Here is a 26,636-nt window from a genome sequence, read left to right as displayed (position 1 = left end):
CAAAAGCAGTTTCTTTAATTTGGACCCAGTTGGAACCCCCCCGCCCCCCAGATCCCACCCCCCATCTTTTGTGACATTCGTGGGGCTGTAAGCTGTGTAATTGCACAGTGGAATTCCGGGGTGTTTGTGATGACATTCTGGATGGAGAACGTCCACCCCCAGGACATTGGCAGCCACTCCTGCCATCCAGGGGGGGCAGTCAGTCACTGAGGAGCCCATCCACTTGGGGTTCACACTCGTGATGAAGTGTCTTCTAATTCACAGACTAAACTGTGGGTCCTGATGGGCAGTGTCTACCATTCTGTCCTGTCATGTAAAGTCTCTGAGGGATTTTTCCAGATCCTTCTGTGCTTCACCAATTCCTGTCTGATCAAGCCAAACCTTGTGGGCCGTGTGTGTCAGGCTGGGGCTTGTTGAATGAGCCGACCTGGGTCTTGGCATCTAACACTGTGGTCTGGTTTTCCCACAGGGATTGAATACTGGGAAATCTGCATCTAAGGCTTCCAAGCAATGGAGCTGGGAAGCTTCTTTTAAACATGAATTTCTCAGCTTCACTTTGGAACGAGTGTTTCTCAGCTTCACTTAGCAATGATTGTTTCTCAGTTTCACTGTGTGATGAGTATTTCTCAGCTTCTCTTAGTGATGAATGTTTCTCAGCTTCACTGAGTGATGAGTATTTCTCAGCTTCTCTTAGTGATGAATGTTTCTCAGCTTCACTGAGTGATGAGTATTTCTCAGCTTCTCTTAGTGATGAATGTTTCTCAGCTTCACTGAGTGATGAGTGTTACAAAGCTTCGCTTAGCAATGTTTGTCAGCTTTGCTTCGTAATGGCTGCTTCTTCTCAGCTTCACTTAGAGATGAGTTTCTCAGCTTTGCTTGTTTAAGGATGGCTGCTTTCTGTGTTATTATTTTGTGCCTGTGATCCAGTTCCCTTGGGCTTCTCCTGTCCCCAATCCATTGCTCATTTCTGTTTATTAATAAATGCATTGTGATTTTTCAGAGTTGTTTTTTAATTAGGCCCCTCCTTAGAGTGTGATTTCGCCCATTAATTGAATCGGGTGAGGAGATACGCCTCTGCTTGCTTATTGTCTCTCACACCTCCCCCCTACACTCACACACACACACACACACACACACACACACTGTGCCAACCTGCAGTGCGTTTCAGTCTCTCAGATAGGCACCCCACCCCCCCACTATCCCAGGCCCCTGTCCGGACACACCAAAGGGGTCCTTGCGGCACACTGTGATTATGTTCCAAGGGGAAGTGAACAGCTTGTGCGCTAATGTTCACCGTGACGTCCTGGGGTTGCGTGGACAGCTGGCCGAAATAACGGGGTTTGTTCCTCTCCTGTCATAACCGAGCGACTGTCTGGTGTTGCAGATTGCAGTTTGTGTGTAAATTCAGTGTTCCAAGTTGTTATTTTCTTAATCAGCTGCTCATTTTTAAATGTATCTCTGTTGCAAAACCTGATGGGGTCTAATGACGAGTTTCGTGGAAGGTTTTTCAGAAACAGCATCATAGGTCTCCAGTGATCTGCATGGATTTGTATATACATGTACGTGTGTGTTAAACGTGTGAAATGTGATACAGGAAGAACGTGGCCCCTTTGGTGGTGGGGGCATGAAGGGGGTCCTGTTGTAAACATGCTCGGGAGCTGAGGGACTGTAATACATTGTAATATATGTGTATGTGCAGGATGCATCCATCAAAATACAGCATTCAGCTTGGCAGAAGGTGGGGGTGGGGGAATGGGGGAGGTGTTGTATCATGGGGGAAGGGCAGCAAATTGTGGGATCCTATTGGCTCATTTGAAATCACTGAAACAGTACCAGTCTGTTTCGGCACCTGGTTCTGTTCAGTACCCAGGTTCCGTTCAGGTTCAGCCCTTGAGGCTTGATTGGCCTAATTCCTCTGGGGTCAAAAGCAAGGAAAACGGGGACAGATATTGTGGCGGGTCAGTATGCTTCCAGGGTGCTTCCAGTATAATTCCAGTGTATTTCCAGTGTGTTTACACTATGATTCCAATGCGTTTTCGATTTTGATAGTCTCCATTGTGTTTCCAGTGCATTTCACATATGTTTCCAGTGGTGCTTCCAGTGTGCTTCCAGTGTGTTCTGTTTGTGTTTCCATTGTTTTCAGCGTGATTCCAGTGTGTTTCCAGAGCCTTGTCTGTCAGTGTGATTGTAGTGCATTTCATGCGCATTTCCAATGGGTTTCCAGTGTGATTCCAGTATGCTTCCAGCATGGTTCCTCTGCCAGGCAGCTGGTGACCTTGAGGGTCACCAGCAGGTATCCTGCTCTTAGTACTATGCACCAATCAGAAGCTTGACGAGGGCTCAGTGTGGTCTCAGTCTTCCTCTTCTCACACCTTCCAGCCCCGAGAGAAAGCACCGGTGGCACTGAGTAGAGGATAGCAGTAGAGTAGAGTGGCAGTAGAGGATATCCATTCGTAATGACCAGGCAGTATCTCAAAGCCGGTGCCTTGAATGGTCCTTTCCTGCTCCGGGTTCTTTGCCTTCTGTGCCGATTTACATGCCGTCTGGCAGGTGGTACAAACATGCAATTGTCGCAGGGTAGCAAACTCACCTCATGTATAATTTACAGGGGGGGAGGAGACCTGCTTTATGGCTGAGATAATGAGTGCATGCTGGTGAGCATCCTTTCTGCACCCTTGAGTGGGTGAGCTATGGGTGAGGGGGGGTATTTGTGTGCAAGAGGGGTGAACGTCACCGTGGAAGGAGCAGAATGAGAACGCTTCTGAGGATGGGGGCAGAAAGCGACGGGACATCTGGGGGAGGTAGAAGGGAGGGGCAACCTGCACCTGAGCCCCTTGATCCCAGAAGTCCCTGGTGTGTTGAAATTACAATCTCTCCTAACCTCCCCATCCCCCATCTGTGATGAAGGCTTTCCCCCTCTCTGCCACTCCCTCATTAGCCCGCGGTTGAGCGTGTGTGTGCATGTGAGTCTGTGTCTATACTTCCAATAAATGAGAGTGAGAGAAGGAAGGCAAGACTGAGAGAGAGGAGAGAGGGCCGGTCGGGTCGTGTTTTATCCATCCCTGTGCTTGTGTGCTTTCCTGCCGGGAGCCTGTCCCCCAGACATCTTTAGGGCACATTTTGTTTGACAACCTACCCGTCACCAGATAGCCAGATAGCTTCAGAGCCTGGCTTCTGGAGGGGGGGGTTCTCTGCTGAGTTCTTTTCTGTATTATTTTCATCAGAGTCTTGGTGCCCCTAGGTGCCCGTAAGCAGAAAGACCTTCGAAAATGACAAAATTTGAAATTTCCCAGGAAGTTGCTTGAGTGAGCTGCCCCCCCCAGCAATGTCCCAGAAGCAATGAGGGAGCGTCAGTGAGCAACAGCCAGCCCCCAGCATTCATCGGGAACAGCCCATCCTGGTTTATTTGTGGTTTGTGGAAGGGGGTGGGGCACTTACTCCGGAAGAGGCGTTAGGAGGTGTGAATGCGGCCTGCCAGCACCTGCTCTCACTGACGCTGCCTTCACAGTCATGCAGGGCCCCTCGAAACGGACCCCAATCCGCTCCAAAACCTGTTTGGTAATGGATGAAAGCCCAGTAGGTGGGGCAGGCACCCTGGGTAAAAATGGGCGTCTCCTGTATGTGTTTGTGCCAAATCATTGGGTCCCCCACATTTAGAAATCCAGAACCCAGCCAAAGAGCCAGAAGCTTTGGAATTTCCAGCAGAATCAGAAACATCAGGCTGTAGTTTTCTAACAAATAATTTTTCTTTTTACCCGTAACGCAAAGGAACATGCATATTTGTCCTGTGCCTGAATTTGACTCCCGGTTCTGTCCCACAGAGAGCAGGGTCCAGTCTGGCTCGTTCTCAGCCTCCAGCTTTTTGGTTTTCAGATCCCGTCGCCAGTCGCGTTCACTGGGTCATTGTTCTGCGTGCTTTTGGGCTCTGTTGCCCATAGCGACAGCAGACATCGGAGGCTGTGCCTTGAGCGTTGGTGTATGTGGCTGGTCAGTGTTTCGGGGTCAGTGCTGAGTGAGCCCGGGGGGGAGGTAAGGGGCAAATGGAGAGCCTTTATTTACCCCCGATGCCATCTTAATTTCTCCCCCCCCCCTCCTGTTTACCAGACTCCGTACTTTCAGAGTGATGTGCAAGCAGCTACTTTCGAAGTGGTACTTGCTGTGTGTTGGGGGCGGGGGGGTCTGTGAGTCTGCGGTGCTTGCTGAAAAAAGAAACATGACAACCGGAAAACAACAGGAAGCGTCTGTGTGTAGGGGGTGCTGGCAGGGGGTCATGGGGAAGCCACCCAGGACTGGGGTGTCGTGGGGATAACCGCACTCTGTCGCCATTTTGCTTAATAGGGCAGGCCGAATATTGAAAAGAATTTTTGTTATGTAACTGACTTTAAAGGCAAAGGGTATTTTCCACCGAGCGAAATGTGTTTTGTGTGGGGGGAGGCTCTTTTAAGATTTATTTTCTTGGCCTGCATTCGTGCTGACGTTCTGCAGCTACCTTCTGCTCTGGCCTGGGCGTCAGACTGTGAGTGCCAGGCCACAGAATCCAGCAGATACGGCTGAGCTCTTCCCATTAATGCCGTGGGGGGGCAGGGGGCTGTCCCAGAGTCTGTTAGCGGGCATTGAGCCGAATGTAAGCGGTTCTGCATCCGAGCAGTGAACGGTCATGTGACAGCCGCGGCGGCTGGTGCCGAAGCCCATGCAAAGAGGCATGAGCCAGCCAAGGTGGGGGAGGGAGGGGTGTACGAGAAGGGGGCTGGGGATGTGGTCCCAAATGGGCCAGGGGAGCGGAGAAGCATCCACAGAGTCATGGGGGGAGGGGGCCATGATTAATGAAGGAACAAGTTGTGTTGTTCCCTGTGAATAAGGCCAGTAAGAGATTCAGCCGCTGCTGATTCAGCAAGGCTGGGTCTAACCCAGGTGTGTGTGTGTGTGTGTCACTGGAGGGGTTTCCAGTGCAGGTTTGTGAGTTTGGGGGACTGTGACTTTGTGTATCTCTGTGTGTATCTGTGTGTCTGTATCTGTTTGTGTGTCTCAGAGTAGCTCGGGTGTGTGTGGGGGTGTGTGGCTTAGTGGGTTGGGACATTGTGCTTGTGATCAAAAGGTCATCAGTTCAGATCCCAGTATTGCCAGAGTGATTTCACTGTTGGGCCTTTGAGCACAGACCCTAACCCCAATCGCTCGAGGGACTGTCTGTCTGATTCGACTTTCTGAAAAGACATCGCTCTGGATGAAAGCATCTGCTAAACAAATAACTGTGTACCTGTGAGTATCAGTATTGGTACATCTGTGAGTATTGCTATATCTGTGAGCATCACTTTGTGTGTATCTCTGAGTATCTCTGTGAGTATCAGCAGTATCTGTATATCAGTGAGCATCAGTTTATCTCTATGCATATTTGTGTAAGTTTGTGTTCTGAAAGGGTGCAGCTCGACTCCAGTCTAGTCCGCTCCACACGGTGCACGCAGCAGTGAGTGTGGTACCAGAGCCTCCAGCCCACACGAGTGTAACTCACACTTACAGGAGCTTTCTCATGGGCGGGGGGTCGAGCTCCATCACACTCCCCAGAGCCGTGCTGCACCTGATCCCACACACAGCATGCTCTCTGCCCCGGCGCCCATGCGGAGCCAGTTCGGGGCAGCAGGGGGCGCTGGCGAATGTAAGCACCCTTCCACAGAACGAATCCCTTTCATGTCAGTAATAAATGTTAATGCACCGACTGGCTCTTATTCGTCTCCCTGGGCATTGGCTTAGTGAGGTGCATTACCGGGCGACAGGCCCCCATGCAAATGGAGTCCATAACAGCGGAGTGCATGAGCAATGGCCTTTGTCTGCTCGATAAATTATTCAAATCCCAAAGCAATTAAAAGCAAAAATCAGTTATCAGCATGCACCACTGCTCAGAGCTCCTCCATTTCCTGCCAGCGGTCTCCGTATATTTCACGCAGCCTGACCTGTTGGGAACTGCCAGTAATCCGCGGTGTGATTGGTGGACGCTGGTGCGGATATGCAAATAGGCGCGTGTCTCTTCATCAGTCCATTGAGAAAGCAGCAGGACTTCAGGGAACCGAACCGTCAGTGAGCCAGAGTGAAACCGATATGTGGCCTCAGGGTGGAGTCTGTAAGGCGGTAACGCCCCCCTGATTGCAGCGGAGTCGCAGTTTTAAGGGGCTTCACTGGGGACCAGTGCTGTTAATTAAGTTTATACTTAAAGTCGAAGTTAGTGACAGCTAAAGGCATAGAAACGGCTCAGCCGGGCGTGTTTACGGGAAATATGCTTGGTCCAGATGAAAATCTGTGGACTTGGACGCGACACTGCCCTGTGGGGTTAGACCCACCCCGTCTGGGCTGTCGGACCTCACACGGCAGACGACAGGCTCCTTCGTGGTATTGATCCACCTGTATGCTAATGAGGCTCAGCACAGTTGGTGGACCTGACATCCACAGGAAGGTGTGGTCATGCCACTGTCATCACAGGCTTTGCACGCAGGACTGTGTGACTGGAGCAATGCATTCGATATCCCTGTTCCAGCAAACTGGATGAACAGCCAGTTCAATACAGTTTAAGACATTAAACACTGTAGTGGGTAAAGCTAATCTGAGTGTAACCCATTTATGGAACATTAATGCCGGATGAATGTGATGCGCACGAGGCGCAGCGGGGGCAGAATGAGGCTGAGAACACGCCAGTGACGAACGTCCCCCTGAATCTCGCCTGGATGCAGCAGCGACAGGCCACCGAACTCTGGAGATGAGGACGGAGCTCAGGGGCTGCATGGGGACCCACGGGGACCCACCGTGCTGTGGGAGGAACGAGCGGCCAGCTTAGTGCTAAGCCAGCTTCTCGTCTGGGGCGGGGGCTCTAATCCACAGGCGGGGGGGAGAGGTCAGATGTCCCCCCTCCCAGAGGGGCTTGCAGGGCCAGTGCAAGCCCTAGCCTGTAGGGACAGTGAGCTCTGCCCTGCTACATTTTTGACTCTTGCCCTAATCTCTTCCACCTTTTTGCATCACGCTGGCGCGTCTCTGGACGCCCTTACGAGGCGTCTTCGCTGCTTCCTGTTTCGGAAATGAGATCCGGCTTGTTTATGGATTTCGCTGGGATGATTGATCACCCAGGGTGGGGGGTGGGAGAGCTGTAAGGGACAGAGTTTTATGATGGATGAGATGCTGGTCCACATTCCAGGTGATGCCTTCGCTAAAAAGACCCCATAATAAAATTAGGGTGGACGGTCGTCTTAATTCGCTGACAGAACACCAATGTGTTCAGATGGCTGGTTTTTACTGAGTATTTGTGGTTTAATGGTGGAAGTGTTGGTTCTGAGTCACTGGCTCTGAGTCACTGTTAGAGACAGACTCTGCTCTGACTGCCTATTTTATCCAATCAGGCCTTTTCTATGCGGATCAGTTTTCCGCATCCGTGTACATGGCCATCTGGGAGAGGCTGTCCTGCCGCCCCACAATCCCTCCACAGAGGCTTCGCTGTCCGATACTGAGGGAAGGCATCAGAAAGCAAACGTCTGGTTTTTCTAAGGCCCAGAAGAGAGCCATGAAATTAATAATTTATTTTTCTTTAACAGAGAGAGAAAACTGAAGCACACAGTTTTGAGATCATAAGCAAAAGACACAGGATGGGGTTTCTGTCGGGGACCTTGGAAAGCACATCCTGGACATCGACTCAGTGAGCTTGTGGGAGTTTTACTTACACAAAAAATGTTCTGAGGGCAGATTGAAAAATGGTTGGTTCAGAAAGATAACAAAACAGATTGTAGACGAGGCAGATATTTGATTGGTTGGTCCTGTCTCCTCTGGTTGTTTGGACCCATCTCCTCTACAATCTGATTGGTTATCACTCATATCACTCTACAATCATTTTCATGTAAGTAAAACTCCCATGAGCTCGCGCTGTCCCACCATCGCCGGCTTGATGTGGACCTGGATGATTGACATGTGGTCAGATATAGAGTGGATGATGATATGAAACAGCAGGAGGTTCCATGGTTGGGGCACTGCTATTGTAAATGTAGGTGTGGTACCTGAGATTCAGTGGAGCTGTTAAGTGGCCAAATAGAGCTGAACTGCTGCAGTGACTTGGTAGTGCTATGGACGAGGGGCTGAATGAACCTTGGGGTACCTGCAGAGCATCAGGGCTGGACCCATCTGCAGAGCATCAGGGCTGGACCCATCTGCAGAGCATCAGGGCTGGACCCATCTGCTAGGCGTCATCATTTCTGCTGCTCTGTTAGGCTTTATGTAGATTTTATAGCACTGTGAAAGAATGGCATTTAGACGCAGAGCGACAGCAGATTCACTCCACGGACTCTTCTTCACCTGGTCAGATCGTGGTGTACTCGCTCATTGGTAACCGTACAGACACATCGGGGGACAGTGAAGTGAGCAGGACCTGACACCACCCATAGGGGGCGATCATCATGTTCTGTGTGCGTGGCTGAGCGAGTGAGTGACGCATTTGAGCAGATGGGCGCCGGCTGGCGGTTCTGCTTCGTTCCCTGACCTCCCTCTTCTCTCTTTCAGTGACCTTCTATCCTCAAAGTACGTGGAGAGGCACATCACGTGGGACGGGAGGTCCACCCTCACCCAGGTGAGTGTCGGGGAGGCCCCTTCCTTCGTGGGATGGAGCTTATTTGGGGTTTTCAGCCTCTTATGTGAGAAAAGACACAAAATGTTTCATATATTGATTTTTTTTTTTTATATATAACTGACATGTTTGCCCTAAATAAGTTTTTTATTTAGAACGCCCTAACTGGCAAGTGTGAAAGTAGTTTGGAACTCATAGTAAAGTCAGTCAAATGTACTTTCAAGTGGTAGGGGCAGTATTAACGCCCAGGGGTAGTATTAATGCTCAGGGTCTAGTATTAATGCTCATGGCCCAGCATTAATGCTCAGGGACAGATTTGATTCTCAGGGCCCAGTATTACTGCTTGGGGGCAGTATTAATGCTCAGCACCTCGCACAAATTAACCCAAAAACATTCCCAATTTCGTGAGCCGCCAATGTAAAGGGACTTGACTGTATTTCCAGTTTTTGTGTTATAAACCCTTCCAGCAGCCTAACCCTACCCCTGTGATATTTAATTAACGGCTTTACAGTAAAACCTCCAAGTTAAGCATATTAAAATCATAGGGGGCCTGTTTTGGAATAGACTCACAGATCACAGCTCCCAGGTCCAGACATCCCCGCTCTATCCGAGGATAATCCTACAAGCCAGTAGTTTGCTACCCTCATTACATCTCATGTCTCCTGACTCTGCTTACAAAGATCTGCTTGTTGTGGGTCGTGGGTCACTGAAAGTCCTCCTTAAACCATCTGAATTGCACACCTGGGGGGGAGGGGGCACTGAAAATACCATGGTCCTCCTCTCCCTGAGGTCCTCAAAAGGACATCTTCAGGTCAGAGGAATAGCCCCACCGTGTTTAATATCTAATCTTATTCACGATTGTTTCAGATTTTTAATGGTTAGCATGGTGCTACCGTTAGCCTTGTAGTCTGCCTCAACTAATATTTATTCATTATGAGTAATTCCACCTCCATCTTCACAGGCTATGCTGCCCTCAATAATTGTGTCTTTTTTTTCATGCTAAAAATTTCATGACTTTTTTAAAGCATGATTATATTTTGGATGGTACTAAACCTTTCGGCAGAGCAGGTCCCAAAGCGGTTTACTGGTCAAGGAACTGGGCTTGTAACTGTGAGGGGAGCAGGGTCAGGGAGAAGAGCTGAAGAAAGACCTACCCAGAATGCATCTGCGTTGCGTAAATTTGTAATCATTTGGTCAGCATTTGTCGAGCCTCAGGGTAGGTATGTTCCCTTGTGGACCCTGCTCTGCCAACCGTTGAGCAGGTAGCGATGGTTGGCGAGATGTTGAATCCCCCCCACACCCCGTGAACCAGGGACCCCTCTATACGGGGCCTCTCAGAGTGCCCCCCACCTCCCCACCCCTGCTCAGCAAGGTCATGTCGGCCTACTTGTTTATGCCAGTCTGGTTTTCACGGCCCACGCTGACAGTGCTGGTCACCCCCTTGCTAATTTCCTCGATCTGGGCCAGTTAAACAAATTTTTTTGAACATCAAATATTGAAAGAACCTTTCGTTGGATGCCAAGCATTCATTTGAACGGAAAGGAATGAGCCACTTTTTTGTGAATGAAACGATTGTTTTGTGCTGGTCTCCTGGCCCGCATCGTCTCCGTGATGGCCGGTTTGGGCCCTCGTAAGTTGTTTTATGAAAATGTCTTCAACCGGAACAGAGCGCACAGAGGGGAGAGGTGCAACCGCGGGTATCCCTCTCGCGGTACTAGAATTAGAGCGGTAGTTTCAGGAACAGCACTCGATTGTGGAGCAGGGCACCGTTTAAAAATAGTCCTCTTGCCAGATCACTATCTGTCCTTCCCAGCATGCCTGCCGCTTTCAGGGAGCACACGTGGTGCCCCTCCCCCGATGAGGCCCAAGGCTGCAGGATCTACATCCCAGTCAGGCAGGAGGCCGTGCTTTTGCCGGGACTGCTGGTCAGATAGTAGTGAGACACTGAGGTAGGCACAAATGAGGGTAAACGCCACAGATGTGGATGCATTTAATGCCTTACCTCGCCAGGTCAGGCCCCCAAATGCCATCCAGCAGGCTTGGGAAACAGGCAGAGAGTTAGGACCTCTTTGATGACCTCACTGGTACGCGGAAGCCCGTCTCGCAGCCAGGAAAATGCAGCCTCGCGCCGTCCCGCGGTGCTGATGGGAAACTCTGCAGGGAAGCGCTGCGGAAGCCGTCCTGCTTACCTGGCTGAGGCGTACACTGGCTCGCTGGCTGGCGGTAATACGTCCGGCGTGGGGGCTGAGATCGATCTGCGCTAAAAGCAGCCACGTCCATCGGAAGGCGCACTCGGACTTAAAAGCTGTCAGGCCCCAAGGAGGCTGTAATGGAGGAGTCTGCAGGGAGGGGCCCCACTAATTGTGCGGGCCTCACAAACCATGGTGTGGGGCAGCCAGCAGGACCACCGGACGCCGGGCCTTTCCTGGTCGGAGTTTACGGCGATGGGCTCCACTGGGACGGCTGTCCCGAAAGAAAAAAAGCAAACTTAACTGCGGGTGTCTGTGAGAGAGAGGGACGTAATGGGATTTGAGGCTGGCATCTGGAGTCGGGTGGGGTTTGGCTGTAATCCATGACCGAGGAACATCCAGCAAGTTCTTGCTTCTGTATCTTTGACTAATCTGATCTGTTACAATTAAGAGAGAACTTTAAAAGGCTTGACTGTGGCCTTGGGTGATGTGGGGATGTAATACTAATTTTCCTGATCATCAGGGAAGTTAATGCTAAGAAGCTAATGCCAGTTTCACCATGTATCACTTTTTCTGGTTTGCTCCAGTGTTGTGAGGTTGAAAATGCAAGAATACAGCGTTGAGCTATGAAATAACACCATCACAAGTGAAATAAGCAGTGTGTGCATGAGTGTGTATGAGAGAGACAGATCATCCTCATTGCACCTTTTTTATTGGCTATTTCTGGGAAGCAGCTCTCTGCGCTAATATGTAATACCTGTTTGCTCCTGTAGGGCGGCGAGCACTGCTATTACCAGGGCAAAGTTCGAGGGATCCCGGCATCCTATGTGGCGCTCTCCACCTGCCATGGACTGCAGTAAGCATTGCCGTTCCCCCCAGGGACCCGTAAACACAGAGGAGTGGATCTGCGGCAACAAATGGCTAATTATCTAAACAGAAACGCGCAGGAATGTGCTGGAGTCCAGTGCCGCTCCATGTCGTTTTCCGCAAGCATTTCTGCTATGCAGTAGTAATGGACTTAAGTGGCAATTATCCTGTTTAGCAATTACTGCAATGTAATTACTGTATGCTGTTCTCAATGTAATTACTGTATGCTGTTTTCTCTGTTGATATTTAGCATTGTATTCCGTGCTGTGCTCTTCTGTCTCCTCTTGACTCTCTGGTGAATAACGCACAATTCAACCTTCACCTGCTGTCTGAGTATAGCCAGAATTCCAGAATATTCTGTGCCAGGCCTTTGCATGTCTGAAGGCCCCTTTCCTTCCTCGTTCATTTAGCCTTTTCCATCAAACTCCATCAGACTCTCATATGCAGGCCCACGGACAATGGTTTGAAATACACCCCGTTGTGGTTGGAGAGGGTCTGTGAGTGTATTAAGGCTTCGTTATTTAATGCTTGGTTCCTCCATCCCCTCACCCCCCCCCCCCCATTTCTGTGGGAACAATGCCCGGTGCTCAGAAACGATTCCTTTGTCTGCTGCCCCGGCGTGGGACATCTCTCAAGCTCTGCTAGGTGCCAGGAATGGAATTAGTCTCACTGGAGGGTCCCTCTTTTTCATGTCCAATGAGTTTTTGCACTAACACCACCCCCCAGCTCTCGCTTGCGCACACACACACACACACACACACACACACATAGCCCGTGCCCGCTTCCCTCCACGCCTTATCCTGCCGCACAGATTTCTGGGAGATTTCAGGCCTTCACTTCAGTATTTTTAGTTCTTGAAAATGCACAAAGCGAGTGAAGCCAGTGAGGTGAAGAATTGTTCCTAAGAGAGAGCATGATTGTCAGCTTCCCTTACATCACCCTTGTTTTGATTGTTTCCTCGGTTTCGGTGCTGTCTGACGGGATAATCTTGGATTGGGCTTTTAAATAGTGCTGTGTTGTTGGTGTTTTTTTGGCAACGCAATTAGGATGGATAAAAATTCGAGCCGTCTTGTTTAGGTCACCCGCAGAGCACATTAACGGAAGTATCTCTGGGCTTTGGGTGGTGATCATACAGAAACGGCCATGTGGTCGACCTTCTGTCAGGAAGAGGAGCAGCTCGGCGGCTGTGGTGCCTCTCCGGGACGCTTTTCGGGTGCAGGAGAGGCCTACTTCACACAGGACCCAAGCTGTGCTTCAAACCGACAGCACAGCACAGCTGACCTGCAGCAGAGACTCTCTTCAGATGATGAAGGGAACTTTGAAAACGTGATGTGGAGAAGAAAAAAGCATCTGGCGTAACTTTACAGGATTCAATTTCATCTATCTGTCTGACTCGTACATTTGAAATATTTTCACTGGTAAAATAAAACAATGAGCTTTTTCAATGTACAGCGTGTGCCAGGGAAGGGAACAGACCTATTTACCGAACACTGTGAAATAATCCATGGATTGAAATGATCCCAGACTGAACTATTTTTCTTTGTAATTGGACACACGGTGTCTCCTGTTGAGGCCGCAGAGCGTGTGTGAGCTCATGGCTCTCTCTGAGGCCTGGTGCCCGCTCTTCACCTTGGCTGCCTGTGAGGGGCGCTATTTCACCGCTTTGTTCAGCTGGCTGCAACTGAAAAGAGGGCAGGGTGTCTTGAGCGCTAAGACACACCCTGTTTGTTGGTTATCAGAAGAGCGTGAAATGTTTCATAATCATGTGACTGTGTAATTACTACTTTAACACATCCCCTTTTAATCGCCCGTTGTGTTAATCAACCCTAAATATGATAGTAATTTCAGTTCAGGGTGGTTTTCCATTTATATTATTGAGCTCTGTTATTTAAAGCCGCCACACTCTGCTGTGCCTGTATATCCAGCCTCTCAATGTATACCAGCATCAGGCTTCTCATTCGCTGGCACAGAGCTGTGGGCAAGGCCATGCATAATTCCCAGGCCTGAGACAAAATTACTTCAGCTGGGCTCCCATGAAGTATAATCCCTCCCGCTTAGGCTCTCTGCTACACCCAATATGCTCACCGCGGCCCAGCACAACTTCCCCAGTGGTCCCTCTGAGGCAGCCGGCCCGGATGGGGCTCAGCATTAGCTATTACCCACCTTGCACCATTTTAGCAGATTATTTAGATCACGTCGTGCCCCAAAACGATGCTCCAGAGATCCACAGATTACAGGGTAATCCATTTACGGACGGCCAGCGACTCCACTTTCATAGGTTGTGGTACCTGAGATGCCCATCACAAGGTCATCAGGGCTCCCTCGCTCAGACTACGTCCATCGCTAATAGGAACTTCTGATACGGAATAACTTCACCAGATACCCCAAGCATGCTTCCCACAAACAGCTTGAGAAATGCAGCAGCCCATTGTGTCATTGGGCTCCTTTATACTCCTTAGATGTGGTGGGAGAATCACAGCCCACAGGATCTGAACCTTTGTCACAGAACAAGAAAATCTGTGTGTCCCGGACATCTTGACTCCGGATTGATTATCCCTTATTATCCCTTACAGTCTTTCTTTCTCTTCTTATCGACAGTGGGCTGTTTTTCGACGGAAACCACACCTACATGATCGAGCCGGGAGGAGCAGATGACAGTGCTGTAAGTCCAGCCTTTTCCTGATCCCGATCTCTCTTGGAAGCCTGGGATTTCTGTGCTGCTTGCAGCTGTGAGTGGAAGAGTGAATGAGGTCAGGGAAGTCTGTTCTGCGGGGGGGGGGTCTCAGATTTCTGTTGGAGGGTCCTGCTAATGACCCCAGAAATCACGCAGGACTATTTTTAAGGCGATCGAGCATACACTGGGGTCTCGATCGATGGCCACTTCCGACAGTGTCGAGTTACATGTGACGAGAGCGTAAGAGGCAGGAACACTGTCAGCGATCAGAGGGACAGAGCGGCCCCACTGCCTCCTGTCACTTATGTAACGCTAGTTTGACGGGAGTAATGTTATATTTTCTGCAAAACTTCAGCTTATGTTCCCATGACGGTTTGGTCTTGAAGTACGTAGAATGACTCATATTATGGACTGAGTCAGTTAGATAATGTGGGGGGGGGGCATCCCCTGGCCATAAACACGTGCGGTGTGACTGGTACAGGGATGGCGGCTGCTACGCCCCTTTCAGAGGCTGAAGAATATATATGTAAGCGTGTGAGTGTTTCAGACACACAGGGCGCTAAGCAGAATTCCACTGCAGAAGGGTCGGCTCGGTGAAGACGATGGAGAGTGATAGTAACGTGAAACCGAAGAGATGCTTTTTACGGTTCACATGGCGTACATCAGCATTCACTATATGCATTTTTTTTACTTTGTGCTAATTTCCACTGGTTTTAAGTAGGTGGTTGGAGATTTTCAAGTTCCAAGTTATTGGAAATGCATCAATGTGTGATGCTACTTTTTTGTGATCAAATGAAAGACATTGGAAGAAAAGCATGAACATAACAAACACCCCTCCACTGACAGTACAATACTACTGATAATGATTATTATATTTAGATGCCATTTCTCCACCAGGTAATCCATTCATATCAACAGAGGTCGCTGCTATTTCCCAGCATTTCAACCGATCGAATGGTGGTGATACAACTAGCTTGGTTTGGTCACACTTACAGGCCTGCTAGTCAGCAGGACCATGTCACTGTGGGTTCTCCTTGGGTACAGCTTGGTTCCCGGTGACAGAGGAAATACGCCAAATGTCACATGTGCAGAACATAGGCAGCAATGGAACGCAGAACCCTCAAGGTGAGATGTGAAACCCTGAGTTGCTGAGAACACATTTACTGTATAATGTAATGCTTCCTTTATCTAAATATCTGTAGACGGTCAGGCCAGTGAAGCCTCATAATATAATTATCTTGTAGTAAATAGAGTGATAACCAATGTATTTAAACAGGAGCCTTCAGTCTGTCATGTGACTGGGGACAACCAGGGGACAGGGCAGCAGGTGACAGGGACTGCGCCAGCGTGTTAGTCTGCGTTCAGCCATCTGTCAGCATGACAGTGCTGTGGCATGTATGGGCGAGCGGGTCACATGACTTCTGGCTGAACCGAGACCATCTCAGATTAGCTGCGAGCAAATTAGCCCTGTTTCAGTCTGACATCCAGAGAGTAAAGCACATGCCCACAGACACAGAGGAACAGAAACACACAGACACCGAGGAGGAGAGACACAGAGACTGATAAGCAGGAGCACAGAGACAGATACAGACACAAAGAAACGGCAAAATACAAACACCGAGGAACTGAAAGACACAGACGCCGAGGAACTGAAAGACACAGACGCCGAGGAACTGAAAGACACAGACGCCGAGGAACTGAAAGACACAGACGCCGAGGAACTGAAACACACAGACGCAGAGGAGCAGAAACACAGACACAGAGGAGCAGAATTACACAGACACAGAGGAGCAGAAACACACAAGAGAAACAGACGCAGAGGAGCAGAAACACACAGACACAGAGGAGCAGAAACACACAAGAGAAACAGACACATAAAAAATTAAACACACAGACACAGAGGAACTGAAAGACACAGACGCCGAGGAACTGAAAGACACAGACACCGAGGAACTGAAAGACACAGACACCGAGGAACTGAAACAAACAGACACAGAGGAACTGAAACAAACAGACACAGAGGAACTGAAACACACAGACACAGAGGAGCAGAAACACAGACACAGAGGAACTGACACACACAGACACACACAGGCTCAGAGACAGAAGACAAAGACAGACAAACAAACACTCTCCCTCTCACACACACTCCTGGGGAAGAAGCAGCAGCTCATTTGCCACAGAATTTCCATTGCGGAGAACGCCATATGTCTGGTCACATGACCTGATCTGCAAGCCACCCCCACCTGTCCCCGTCACGCCTCTTGGACCGGGTCACTGGGCTTTGGACTTCGCCCCGGCAATGCAGCACAGCGAAGGCGCCATCACTCGTTTCCATTGCGGATGGCCACAGGGGGGCAGGGCCTGGGGCTGGGGGACTAGGGCCGGAGGCGGCCATGATGGCATTCTCCCAGGGTGGCCTCTCTGCTCAGCACCTCTCCACAAGGGCCATCTGAGCAGCCATCTGTGTGGCCAGCTAATCCTCTGTGGATGTACGCACACACACACTCACTCACACACACGTCCTGTGCCACAGTGAAGCTGGAGACCTCCAGGCAAAGAACTCAGGTTCAGCTTGGTCCTCGTATGTTGGCAGGCTGTGATCATTACATTTCTGTCCAGTCACCAGCTCCAGTAGCAACGAAGATATTTTTCTACTGTGGATCTTAAAGATTGTGTATAAAAGGGTCAGGGAGTGATACAGCACCCTGACTTCATTGTTTACTTCTTATCTTCCCAGCACTTTTAAAGTGACTCATTCAAACTGCAAACTGTTTGCAAAATTTCCGGGTTAAACATTTAGCAGAACAGAGGCAGTAAGTTGGAGACAATATTGGCTTTATTGTTATTGCTCTTGTGACCTGGATCATTTGGTCTGAAGTCATTTACGATGACAACCCGGGAGTCAGTTGCTTCACCATGAGTATTTATTTTAATAAACACTGTTATCAGTATTCAATAGGTAAAGCAGTTTATTAAAAATCTAAGCTTATTTCAGAAGAATATTAATGGAAGTTAATGGCATTAATTCTGTGATCCTGTGTGATGCTGGTGCACCAACTTCTGTCAGGACTCCATTCCCATAAGGAAGCTGGCATAAACAGACTCATTAGGAAAGTGGCTTCTGGGCGAAGATGCGAGCAGATGTGAAAACCGCATTCGCACACAGCAGAGATGACCGCGGTTCAGGGGTCGCCGACACGATCAGATGCTGCAGTCACTGGGGTGTGGGGCGGAACCCTGCGAGAGCCCTGGGTCCCTTCAGCAGATCGGCTGCGGGGATCCGGGCATCAGCAGGTTCCTCCAGGGGTAAAGCAGGAGAGATGTTCTCTTGCCATCTGCGGGACCTGTGCCTTGCAGTCAGACCCGAACGTCAGGGCAGCACAAGGATGCCGCTCTTTATACGATTTACACGCCTGCCCGTGTGCTGCAGAGGGCAGGCCGGCTTGTACATGCTGTTTCTCCAGGAGTGCGTTCAGCTTTTAATTAGCTAGTGCTAATCGAGATGGATGCCGCTTCCCCTGAGCCTCTCTGGCAAAATCCGCCACATCTGAGCTCTGTTTCGGCACACCTGGTGGGGGCGCGGCGCGTTACACACCTGGCGGGGGCGCTCCGTGTCGGACGGCCGGGGAGAGCAGCATTTTGAAACGAGGGCTCCAGCACTCGCCCGCTGTGGGGACGCCGACGGTCCCGCTAAGACACGGTGGTCTGGCAGCGCGCCCTTCTGGGTCACGGGCACTGTGGCAATGCTGCTCTTAGCACAGCTGCTGAATAATAAACGCAGCTGGAAACGGCGGGATTGGCGGGCAGACGCAGCTGGGGCAGTTAGTACACGGCTGGGGACTCAGGCTGGCCGTCAACAAGCCGGGGATGGCTGTACTTTAGACTTAATTACTCTAAGTGTAAGTAAATAGTGTCATTATGTACGTAAATGAGGTACACTCGCACTGAAATACGTTTATTGAAAGTGCTCCTCATAAAGGTGTGTTCCCCTGCCTAAAGACTACATAGCTGAAGGCTGCTTTAAAGAAAGCAGGAAATGACATCAGAACGGCCAGATTACTCATACCAAGGCAAACGAAAATAACAGCAGAAAGAAGTGCGTCAAACACCCCGGAGAGCAGATGCACCTCAGAAGGGCCGTATCTGCTGGGTGTTTGTGATGTGGAATCAGGGAGAAGCTAAAGTTAGTGCAAGTTTATTAGAAGCTGGCGTACATTCCTTTGAACATTAATGATTCATGTAAAACAAGCTGCCAGTTTTCAAGGCAAAACCGAATAACCTGAATTTAGCTTGTGACCGGGCATCGCACTTACAGAACTATTCACCGTGTCATATTCAGCAGTAACAGACTGTTATGCACAAAGAAAGTTGCTTCACGGAGCAGCTCTTATCACAGAAAACAGACTATGACTTAAAGCACAGTCAGGCATGAGCACATTACCTCACTTCACAGGGTTTTCAGTACAGCTGAGGTGCTTCATTTTTAAAAATACCGTAAATCTACAGAAGCAAACAGTATGTTACAGAATAGTCTACGTTTGTAACAAAGTACTGGTATATAATATACAAATGTGTATTAGAGTAGTCAGTAAAAAATAAGTAGTCAGTGTTCAGAGCTTAGGAAAGTGCAGTAGTCCACTAGCTAGTGTCAAATATGTTCCATTTTAAAGATGGTGTCCTTAATGAGATTTTTATAACATCGTAACACATACTGTCATTAAGAGAAGGAAAACTGGCCCATTTAGAGTGATATCAGTGTGTCATCACTGGAATGCACACTGGACATCTTAACGAGGGATTCCAGAGAGCCCAAGGACCTTCATCACACCGCTGTAGGCACAGAGGGTCCAAGCCAAGTTCACTGTGAGACTGGGGGGGATCAAAGGAGAGCCAGACGGTGTCCCACATACTCAGCTGGGTGCATCCAGCAAGATATTTAGACAGCAAGATCGAGTCCCAGGATAGGTGGATGGAATTGCTTCCCACCCCAAAGGCAGTTAACCCCAATAAATGACCACTGAAAATATTTATAAAAAAAGATTCGCTAAGCACCTAAATTATGTAAGATAGCAAATGCTGCCAATTTTAGTGGCTCAGACTGTCCAGCCCTGCTGGATTGGTGGCACCGATTACCAGGGCGCTAAGTTTCTTCTCACGCTACTGGAAGGCTAACAGAGCAGCATTCTGTAAATGGCCACTGCGGGTCCGGCACCCCCCCCCCCCCCCCACTTCAGCTGGCCTGCGTCAGCACTGGAATGTCGATCTCGATGGTGGAGAGGCGTGAGCGTCTGGAGTATCGCTGGCTGCCGTAGCCATAGGCCTGGGAGGGGGCGTAGCTGTGCGTGGTGTAAGCCTGAGAGAAGCCTGCCTCGGAGCCGCAGTGAGCAGGCCTGTATGTGGCCGGGGCAGGCGCCACACTCTGGGCGTAGCCCAAGGATGGTGCGTAGGACTGAGGCGCGGCAAAGACCTGGGGCTCGGTGACCGGCACAGGGGCAAAGATGTGGGGCTCTGTGACCGGCACCGGGGCGTAGCCCTGGGGAGGGAAGGGCTGTGGAGCATACACGGGAGATGGGTATCCATTAGAGACGAGGGGCTGGGTAGAGAGGCTGCCGGACACGGCAGGCAGAGGAGGCCAGAAGGGGGATGGCAGGGTCTTGCACATGCAGTACCACATCATGAAGAGCAGGGAAGCCAGGAGAAGCCCCCCCGAGCAGCCAATGGCCACATAGGCCGCAAAGTCGTTGGCGAAGAGCCTGTCGTAGCGCTTGTTCAGCACCTCGGTGTAGAAGAGGAACCACACCGAGGGCGCCATAGCAATGGCGCCGGCCACGAAGAGCAGCATTCCGGCCACCAGGTGGCACCCTGCGCTGTTCACCAGGCAGTTCCCGCCGTTGGAGGGTGCCGGATCCGGCTTGGCGGAGCAGCAAGCGGTCTTACACATGCCGCACATGCAGAGCAGCAGCGAGAGGCTGGAGAAGAGGAGGCTGAAGGGGAGGGCGAACTGCAGCACACGCAAGTCCAGCTGGTCCACGCGGCTGTACCACTCGGTGTCATACAAATAGCAGCCTGTGCTGCCCTGCTGCTTCACGCACTTAGTCCACAGCCCGTCATAGACGGTCACGTTCCTGGCGTTGCGGTTGAACGTGATCAGATGGGTGATCCGCCACTGTGGGACCAGCGTCGCCACGATCAAGCCGGTTACTGACACCAGGGCAATGAGAAAGGCGAACAAGTTTGTGGCGTGGATGTCACGACACGACATTTTCCCAGCTGCTGCTGTGTGTAATTAAGGGGTCCTGGGAAGAGTAGAGGAGAACTCCTGGTGAGACAAGAAGACATACTTTAGGGGGACTTGGTCTCCCTGAGGAGGCCACTATTATTATTATTATTATTATTATTATTATTAATAATAATAATAATAATAACAATAACAGTACATCTGGATTAATACTGTAATCCGCTCTTTAAGACACTGAAACCACCACATTTAACTTATATAAGATGAATGTCTGTAGTTAAGCAATCCATCCGCCCACACTACTGCTATGTCAGAAAAACCCTCATCTAAAGAAAGAGAGAAAATGGGAGGAAAGCATTAAAGATAAAGTCCGTGTCGAGCGCCTGCGGGCCGACAGCCAGCTAGCTACATGGCTAAAGCGAAATGGCACCAAACACGACCTGTTGCGATCAGTCTTTCGGCCAATTCCCACATTAGCTACTAACAGCTACATAGAGCCACGTACCTGGCTTTCCGTGGGGTTGTCTAAAGCCGAGCAGCGGGCATTATAAGACCGTCCAAGTTGTTTTTTGTCCCTTTTTCAGTTCTTATTGCAGATACCTTCCTATTTGGCCTAAGGCCATCAGCGGATGACGTCGAGTGATAGACGGTGGGCGGGATTTAGCGTTATCTGACCAATAACAGTCTGAGCTAACCATAGTGGGGCAAATTTAGCAAAATAGCCAATGGAATGCGCAGGAAGGCTGTGATTGACAGAACACGCGTAAAGCGTCTCTCGGTGCAGGTCTCCCGAAGCCTTTCTCGTTGAGTAAACTATCGCTTTGCGTCTTTCCCCCCCTTTTGCTAGTTAGTAGATTTAAATGACTAATGAATCCTTTGTGTAAAAGTATGTGTTCGTCCTTGAAGTGAAACATACTTGGTAAAAAAAATCACAGTTGGTAATCAGTCGATGGTTGGTTCAAAATATATAAATTAATAACCATACAAATCAATAAATGAATATTGAAGCCCGATTTTTCTTTACTCATACGCTGTTCTTTTTGCTTTTTACTGATTTCACATTCTGTATCTTAAGTCTCTTTAAATAAATAGAATATTATAAATTTATCCTTATAATTTAGCCTACCGTATCATGCCGCAATGTGTTATATGTGTGAATATAAGTTGTAACGTGCAGCAGACTATTTAGAAGACACTGCACTGTACACCATACTGTACATACAAAACTAACGAAACAGGGAAATGTGGGGAAGTCCCATTACAAACTAAGCTGCATGCATGGTGAGGAATTACACATTGCAAAGAGAAACGCGAGGATAAGGCTAGGATCGTACACAACACAGGTATAAAGGTTAGGGTAAGGACTCACGCGACAATGGGGTACACAGCATAATGACAGCAGACTGGGGCGGCGCATGTCGGGAGATGTTACAGCTTGCCGATCCTACAATAAAATTGATGTCGTTTTTTAACAGGGTGACATGCATGTTCATATGATTTACAAGTCGATGGGATCAGAGCCGCTGGTGGACGACGAGCTTCCCGGTGAGCACATGCCGTGCCGCGGTTACAGCACAGGCACCCGGAGGGAGCCGCTCCTTTGAAAGCTGCCTGCTCCTCGCCGATAGTTTAAAGTGCATGTTTTAAAATGCGTCGGGATGTTTGTTTAGATTAGCAGGGTTCTGCTGAAAGGCGTTCCGTGAAATTGGTACAGACAGGCAAAACTGGATTCATGTGACACAATTCCAACATGTACCGTTAAAATGAAACAGCCATACGTGTTCTACCTTATAAATATCTATGTGGAAGAGAGGAAGATCCCTCCTTAATCCATAGCAATAGTCCCACACAAGCCTGATGTTTTTCATAACGTAGTTGGTTGATGACGCATCTCAGTACCGTTATTTACAGTTGCTGTCCCGGAGATGCCTGCATCCACCGATCCCAGAACGGTGCTCAAGAGAAGAAAGAGACAGGTGAGCGCCCCGCCATCTGGGGTTACACAGCTGCCCTCCTGAACTTTCTCGAATACAAAGTGATAAAATCCACAATTAAGACACTGGGTGAATCCACATACTGAGGGCTCAGCAAAGTCGGACCCTGCTGGCAGTTAAGCCGCTCATGAACGGTGCATCGCTCAGTTCGTTCAATGAGAATATAATGTAATAATTCCATGAATCCGTCTACTAATCACTTACCCTGATCACAATCCTTAAATATAAAATTATGAATAAGACATATATATCTTAGTTTACTTGACCACTTAGGATTGGAAAAATAGTTTATTCGAGGTGTTTCCCAATTTGTCGCAAATAATCAATGAACGATTCAGCCTTTTAATAGAATTAATGTACTCAGAAGAACCGATACATTGTAAAGGTTCTTGGTTTGTTTCCAGCCAGGTCCAACACACAAGCTGTAGCTGAGATCTTTCCCGTAGGCCTACTGAGAATTGCTAAAGTGTTTCTTCCTGCTAGGTATCGAGGCTTTCGCGCCGGGTTGAAGATGAGACAAAGTATATAGAGCTTATGGTTATCAACGATCACCTGATGGTAAAATTACATTTCCTTAAAACATATATAATTCCCTTTCTTCTTAACGTTTTTAGTGGGATTAGACACTGGCTTCTATATCATTTTAAAGTATTCCAAAAGTATTTATTTGTATGTTTGTTATTTCTTACAGTATAAGAAACATCGGCTTTCTGTTGGACAGACAAATAACTACGCCAAGTCGGTCGTGAACATGGCTGATATAGTAAGCTGCGTTTTAATCGTTTCATACATTTTAATGTATCTTTTCTTGTATCTGTGACTCAGAAAGGCACTTGACATTTAATTTTCTTCAGGGATGTGGGATGTCATTTATTAAATTACCTCTGGGTTTAGATATGCGCAGGTCGCAGACGGTTTAAAGCTCACGGCGGCGCTTCACCGGGTAGCCGCAGTTTCACCGGTTCCTTCCGCATGCGTGATAAAAAAAACAGCAGCGGAGCCCCGGCACGCTGCTTTGCCGCTGGCCTTTTTCTTTTTTGCCCTGTTTCACTTGGGGAATCCTATTAAATATTTCCTTCTCAAGTAGCTATTAGGAGGCGAGGCTACTTGCAGACACTGTCTGGTTTGGTTGCAGATATTCAAAGAGCAGCTGAAAACGCGGATCGTCCTAGTGGCGATGGAGACCTGGGCCGCCGAAAACCGCTTCAACATCAATGACGACCCGTTGGTCACCTTGCGCGAATTCATGAAGTACCGGCGCGACTTTATCAAGGAGAAGTGCGACTCGGTGCACCTGTTCTCGTAAGTGGGGGTAACCAGCCGCTGCGGAGAGGCCTGTTACTCGAGAAAGACACCATCTAGAATTTGAAATTCGCGATAAAATGTAATAGTCTTTCTTGGTCTGGTTTGTGCTGGTGATGCTGGTATTTCTCAGTACCTTCTCTTATGTCCACCAGAGGGAGCCGCTTCCACAGCAGCCGGGGAGGAGCGTCCTACCTGGGAGGCGTGTGTTCGCTGACGAAAGGGGGAGGAGTCAACGAGGTATCGCGCCTCCTTCTTATATATATTTTTATTTGTTAAGGTTACTAACCAGGGTGGTATCTGACCTATGGTAAATGTAGGTCATTAAATACTAAACCGTGTAAACTTCCCAAAAACTTTCCATGTACAAAATAACTTCTCGGTTCATTTAGATGTGTTTGTTGAAAATAACCATGTTTGGTTTATGAATTTGAATGCGGTATGTTTTCTTTTAGTATGGGAAAGCAGATGAAATGGCAATCACACTGGCACAGTCTCTGGGACAAAACATTGGCATCTTTTCAGACAAGAAAAGGATCATGAGCGGTATGTCAGCCATGGCTGTCATTTGTGCTGTGCGTGGTGCTTGGGGTTACAGTTTGGGAGAAGAGTGTCGCCTCAGACCCAGGTCATGTGACCAGTCAGACCACGTAACCAGTGATGTCATCTCTTTTCAGGGGAGTGCAAGTGTGATAACAAGTGGTCTGGATGCATAATGGACGATGTTGGGTAAGTTGCCCCTAAAAACATGGCCACCTCACTGGCTCCTCTGATGGCGTGCCTGCACTTTCTGGCAGGTTCTGTGCATCTGCTATAAATGAGCTTTTCTTCATAAATATAAGTTCAGGTTGCTACTGCAACTTACACATACACCTTTAAAGCAGTTTCTTTTAGGTTTCTTTTCAACTTAACATTTGTGACATCTTGCAATCAAGACATTTAAATATTTAATGTATTCATGTGACATTTTGTAGAGAACTGTGACATATACGTGTGATGTAATAAAGACTATGACCACTAGATGGCACCGTATTCTTTATTAGATTATTCATGTAGTGCTGTTTGTACATTTTTTGTCTTGGAAGGCCTGAGCAGAGCCGTTTCTTGCTATTTGCGGACTGTGCAGATGCATAGGGCCCCCGCGGCCACTAGGGGGCCCCAAACTGCAAGTTCAAGCTCAGGATATTTGGGTAGAATTAAAATGACCTGGCTTCATTTGTAGCCAGCTAACCCCCCTCATGTATTTAGTAAAGCACTTAAATGCTTGTAAATTAAATGTATGATGTAAATAAAACTAAGCTGTGATGACAGAGAAGCTGTGGCTTGTGGTTGTGGGGAAATCAAAGTCACCATCAGGCTGTGGCGTGATGAGTGACGTCTGCCAACAGCTATGATGGGATGACTGACAGCCGCAGGTCACGTTGGGGGGAGAGCTGAGCCACAACCACAGCTAGATGGCATCAAAAAGGGCTTATCCCATTTATTTTTTAGAATTTTAGGTGGGAGGGGAGAGAATTTTTCTGTTGTTATCTTTCATGTTGAAGAACTTTGTTTCCTAAATTAAAAAAAAAGCATTTTTAAGGAAAATGCTGCGTCTGTTGCCTTTCTGGACATAGAGGAGCCTCCCTGTTTACCTTTAATTATCATTTTCTGTAGGTTTAAATGGCTTGGCTCAGCTTGAGATCTTTGAATTTTAGATGCACAAGTCTAGCCTATTTTCTCCTTGAAGTGTAACAGATTGATGCATCACCATGGATCATTTTTAAGGGTTCGAACTCCCCCCCCCTAAAAAAAAATAGGGCCCCCCAAACAGAATCTTGCGTAGGGCCCCCAGAAAGCTAGAAACGGCCCTGGCCATGAGAGACCTTTTGAAAAAAACCAAAATGTCATGACCTAAACGTGACATTTAATTAGATAGTTTTGGAATAATGGCTTAAAAATCCAAATATGTTGGGCCTAATGTAATATCAGATTAATAAGCGTGTTATTGAAGGTCTTGTTATCTCAGTGTTTGTCTCCCATTCAGGGACTGCTGTAGACTTTTTGGGCGATTTAACACGATTTAAAATGACCGAATGTCATTTTGAACGCAGCTTCAACTTTGCTGCTCTTGTCACCCTGCGAAGGCAGATGTCTGGTTTTCAGAACAAGCATGTGATAAAGGAGGATTTATTTCAAAGAGCAGCCGCTGGAAAGCTGCCAGCTCCAGAAGGTGTTAAAATAATGCTGCAGGTTTCTGTTTACACTGTAACCTGAAGGGGTGATGCTGAATAGACTCACCTTCACTAAGTTCAGGCTCTCCTGGGACTCCCTGAATGCATAACAATTTGCTTATTAGGATCCTTGCCAATTAATGAATTTTTGATAAGTTGAGATGTAGTGAAGCCCTGGGGGAATTTAGCAGACTTGTGGAATTATACTGCAGATTATCACCAGTGTTTCTCAATACTGCGCCCCGTGCCCCACTGGTGTTTGGTCCAGCTGAGTATGGAGAGACACTGGGTGATGCATAGCTGCATAGTATTTGTCAAAGGACACCATCATGAAGAACGTGTGCATTGCACTCAGAAATCGGAAGGAATCCCCGTTTGGCGTGACATTGGCCCAAAAAGACCACAGAAGCCTTATTACTGTCACCCTGTTGACACGACCCTTGACCTCGTGTTCGTCCATGGCTGGGACAGTTCTGGTGGGGGGGGCGGTCCCGGTCCGTGCTGAGGGCACACATCAGCAGGGTCTTGTGAACATGGCAGGAGTACATGTTTCTGACGTGTGTGTTTGT

General features: G+C 48.6%; 2 protein-coding genes across 5 annotated transcripts in view; one reads left to right on the top strand and one right to left on the bottom strand.

The window, feature by feature from the left end:
• Nucleotides 1-26,636, top strand: part of adam22 (ADAM metallopeptidase domain 22) — a 48,229-nt gene that overhangs the window by 6,220 nt on the left and 15,373 nt on the right. For all 3 annotated transcript variants that reach the window (XM_049025204.1, XM_049025205.1, XM_049025206.1), the window contains exons 4-14: nt 8,524-8,590; nt 11,550-11,632; nt 14,242-14,305; nt 22,034-22,103; nt 22,470-22,534; nt 23,036-23,110; nt 23,244-23,315; nt 23,688-23,854; nt 24,010-24,094; nt 24,310-24,400; nt 24,532-24,583. In XM_049025204.1, coding sequence (XP_048881161.1) covers nt 8,524-8,590; nt 11,550-11,632; nt 14,242-14,305; nt 22,034-22,103; nt 22,470-22,534; nt 23,036-23,110; nt 23,244-23,315; nt 23,688-23,854; nt 24,010-24,094; nt 24,310-24,400; nt 24,532-24,583 — 891 coding nt within the window. The remainder of the gene's footprint in view (nt 1-8,523; nt 8,591-11,549; nt 11,633-14,241; nt 14,306-22,033; nt 22,104-22,469; nt 22,535-23,035; nt 23,111-23,243; nt 23,316-23,687; nt 23,855-24,009; nt 24,095-24,309; nt 24,401-24,531; nt 24,584-26,636) is intronic.
• Nucleotides 18,500-21,188, bottom strand: cldn12 (claudin 12). Of its 2 annotated transcripts, none has more exons than XM_049025209.1 (2): nt 21,064-21,188; nt 18,500-20,639 (listed from the first exon to the last, which is right to left on the bottom strand). In XM_049025209.1, exon 2 carries the CDS (start codon nt 20,580-20,582, stop codon nt 19,551-19,553), a length of 1,032 nt encoding a protein of 343 aa, XP_048881166.1. In that variant the 5' UTR covers nt 20,583-20,639; nt 21,064-21,188; the 3' UTR covers nt 18,500-19,550. The 2 variants fall into 2 exon arrangements, with proteins under 2 accessions (XP_048881166.1, XP_048881167.1); XM_049025210.1 differs by having other exon boundaries at nt 18,500-20,616.

This window comes from Brienomyrus brachyistius, chromosome 9 (assembly GCF_023856365.1).
Source record: "Brienomyrus brachyistius isolate T26 chromosome 9, BBRACH_0.4, whole genome shotgun sequence".
Lineage (NCBI taxonomy): Eukaryota > Metazoa > Chordata > Actinopteri > Osteoglossiformes > Mormyridae > Brienomyrus > Brienomyrus brachyistius.
The sequence above is the reverse complement of the archived record's forward strand: the minus strand, read 5'-3'. Positions and strand labels throughout refer to the sequence as shown.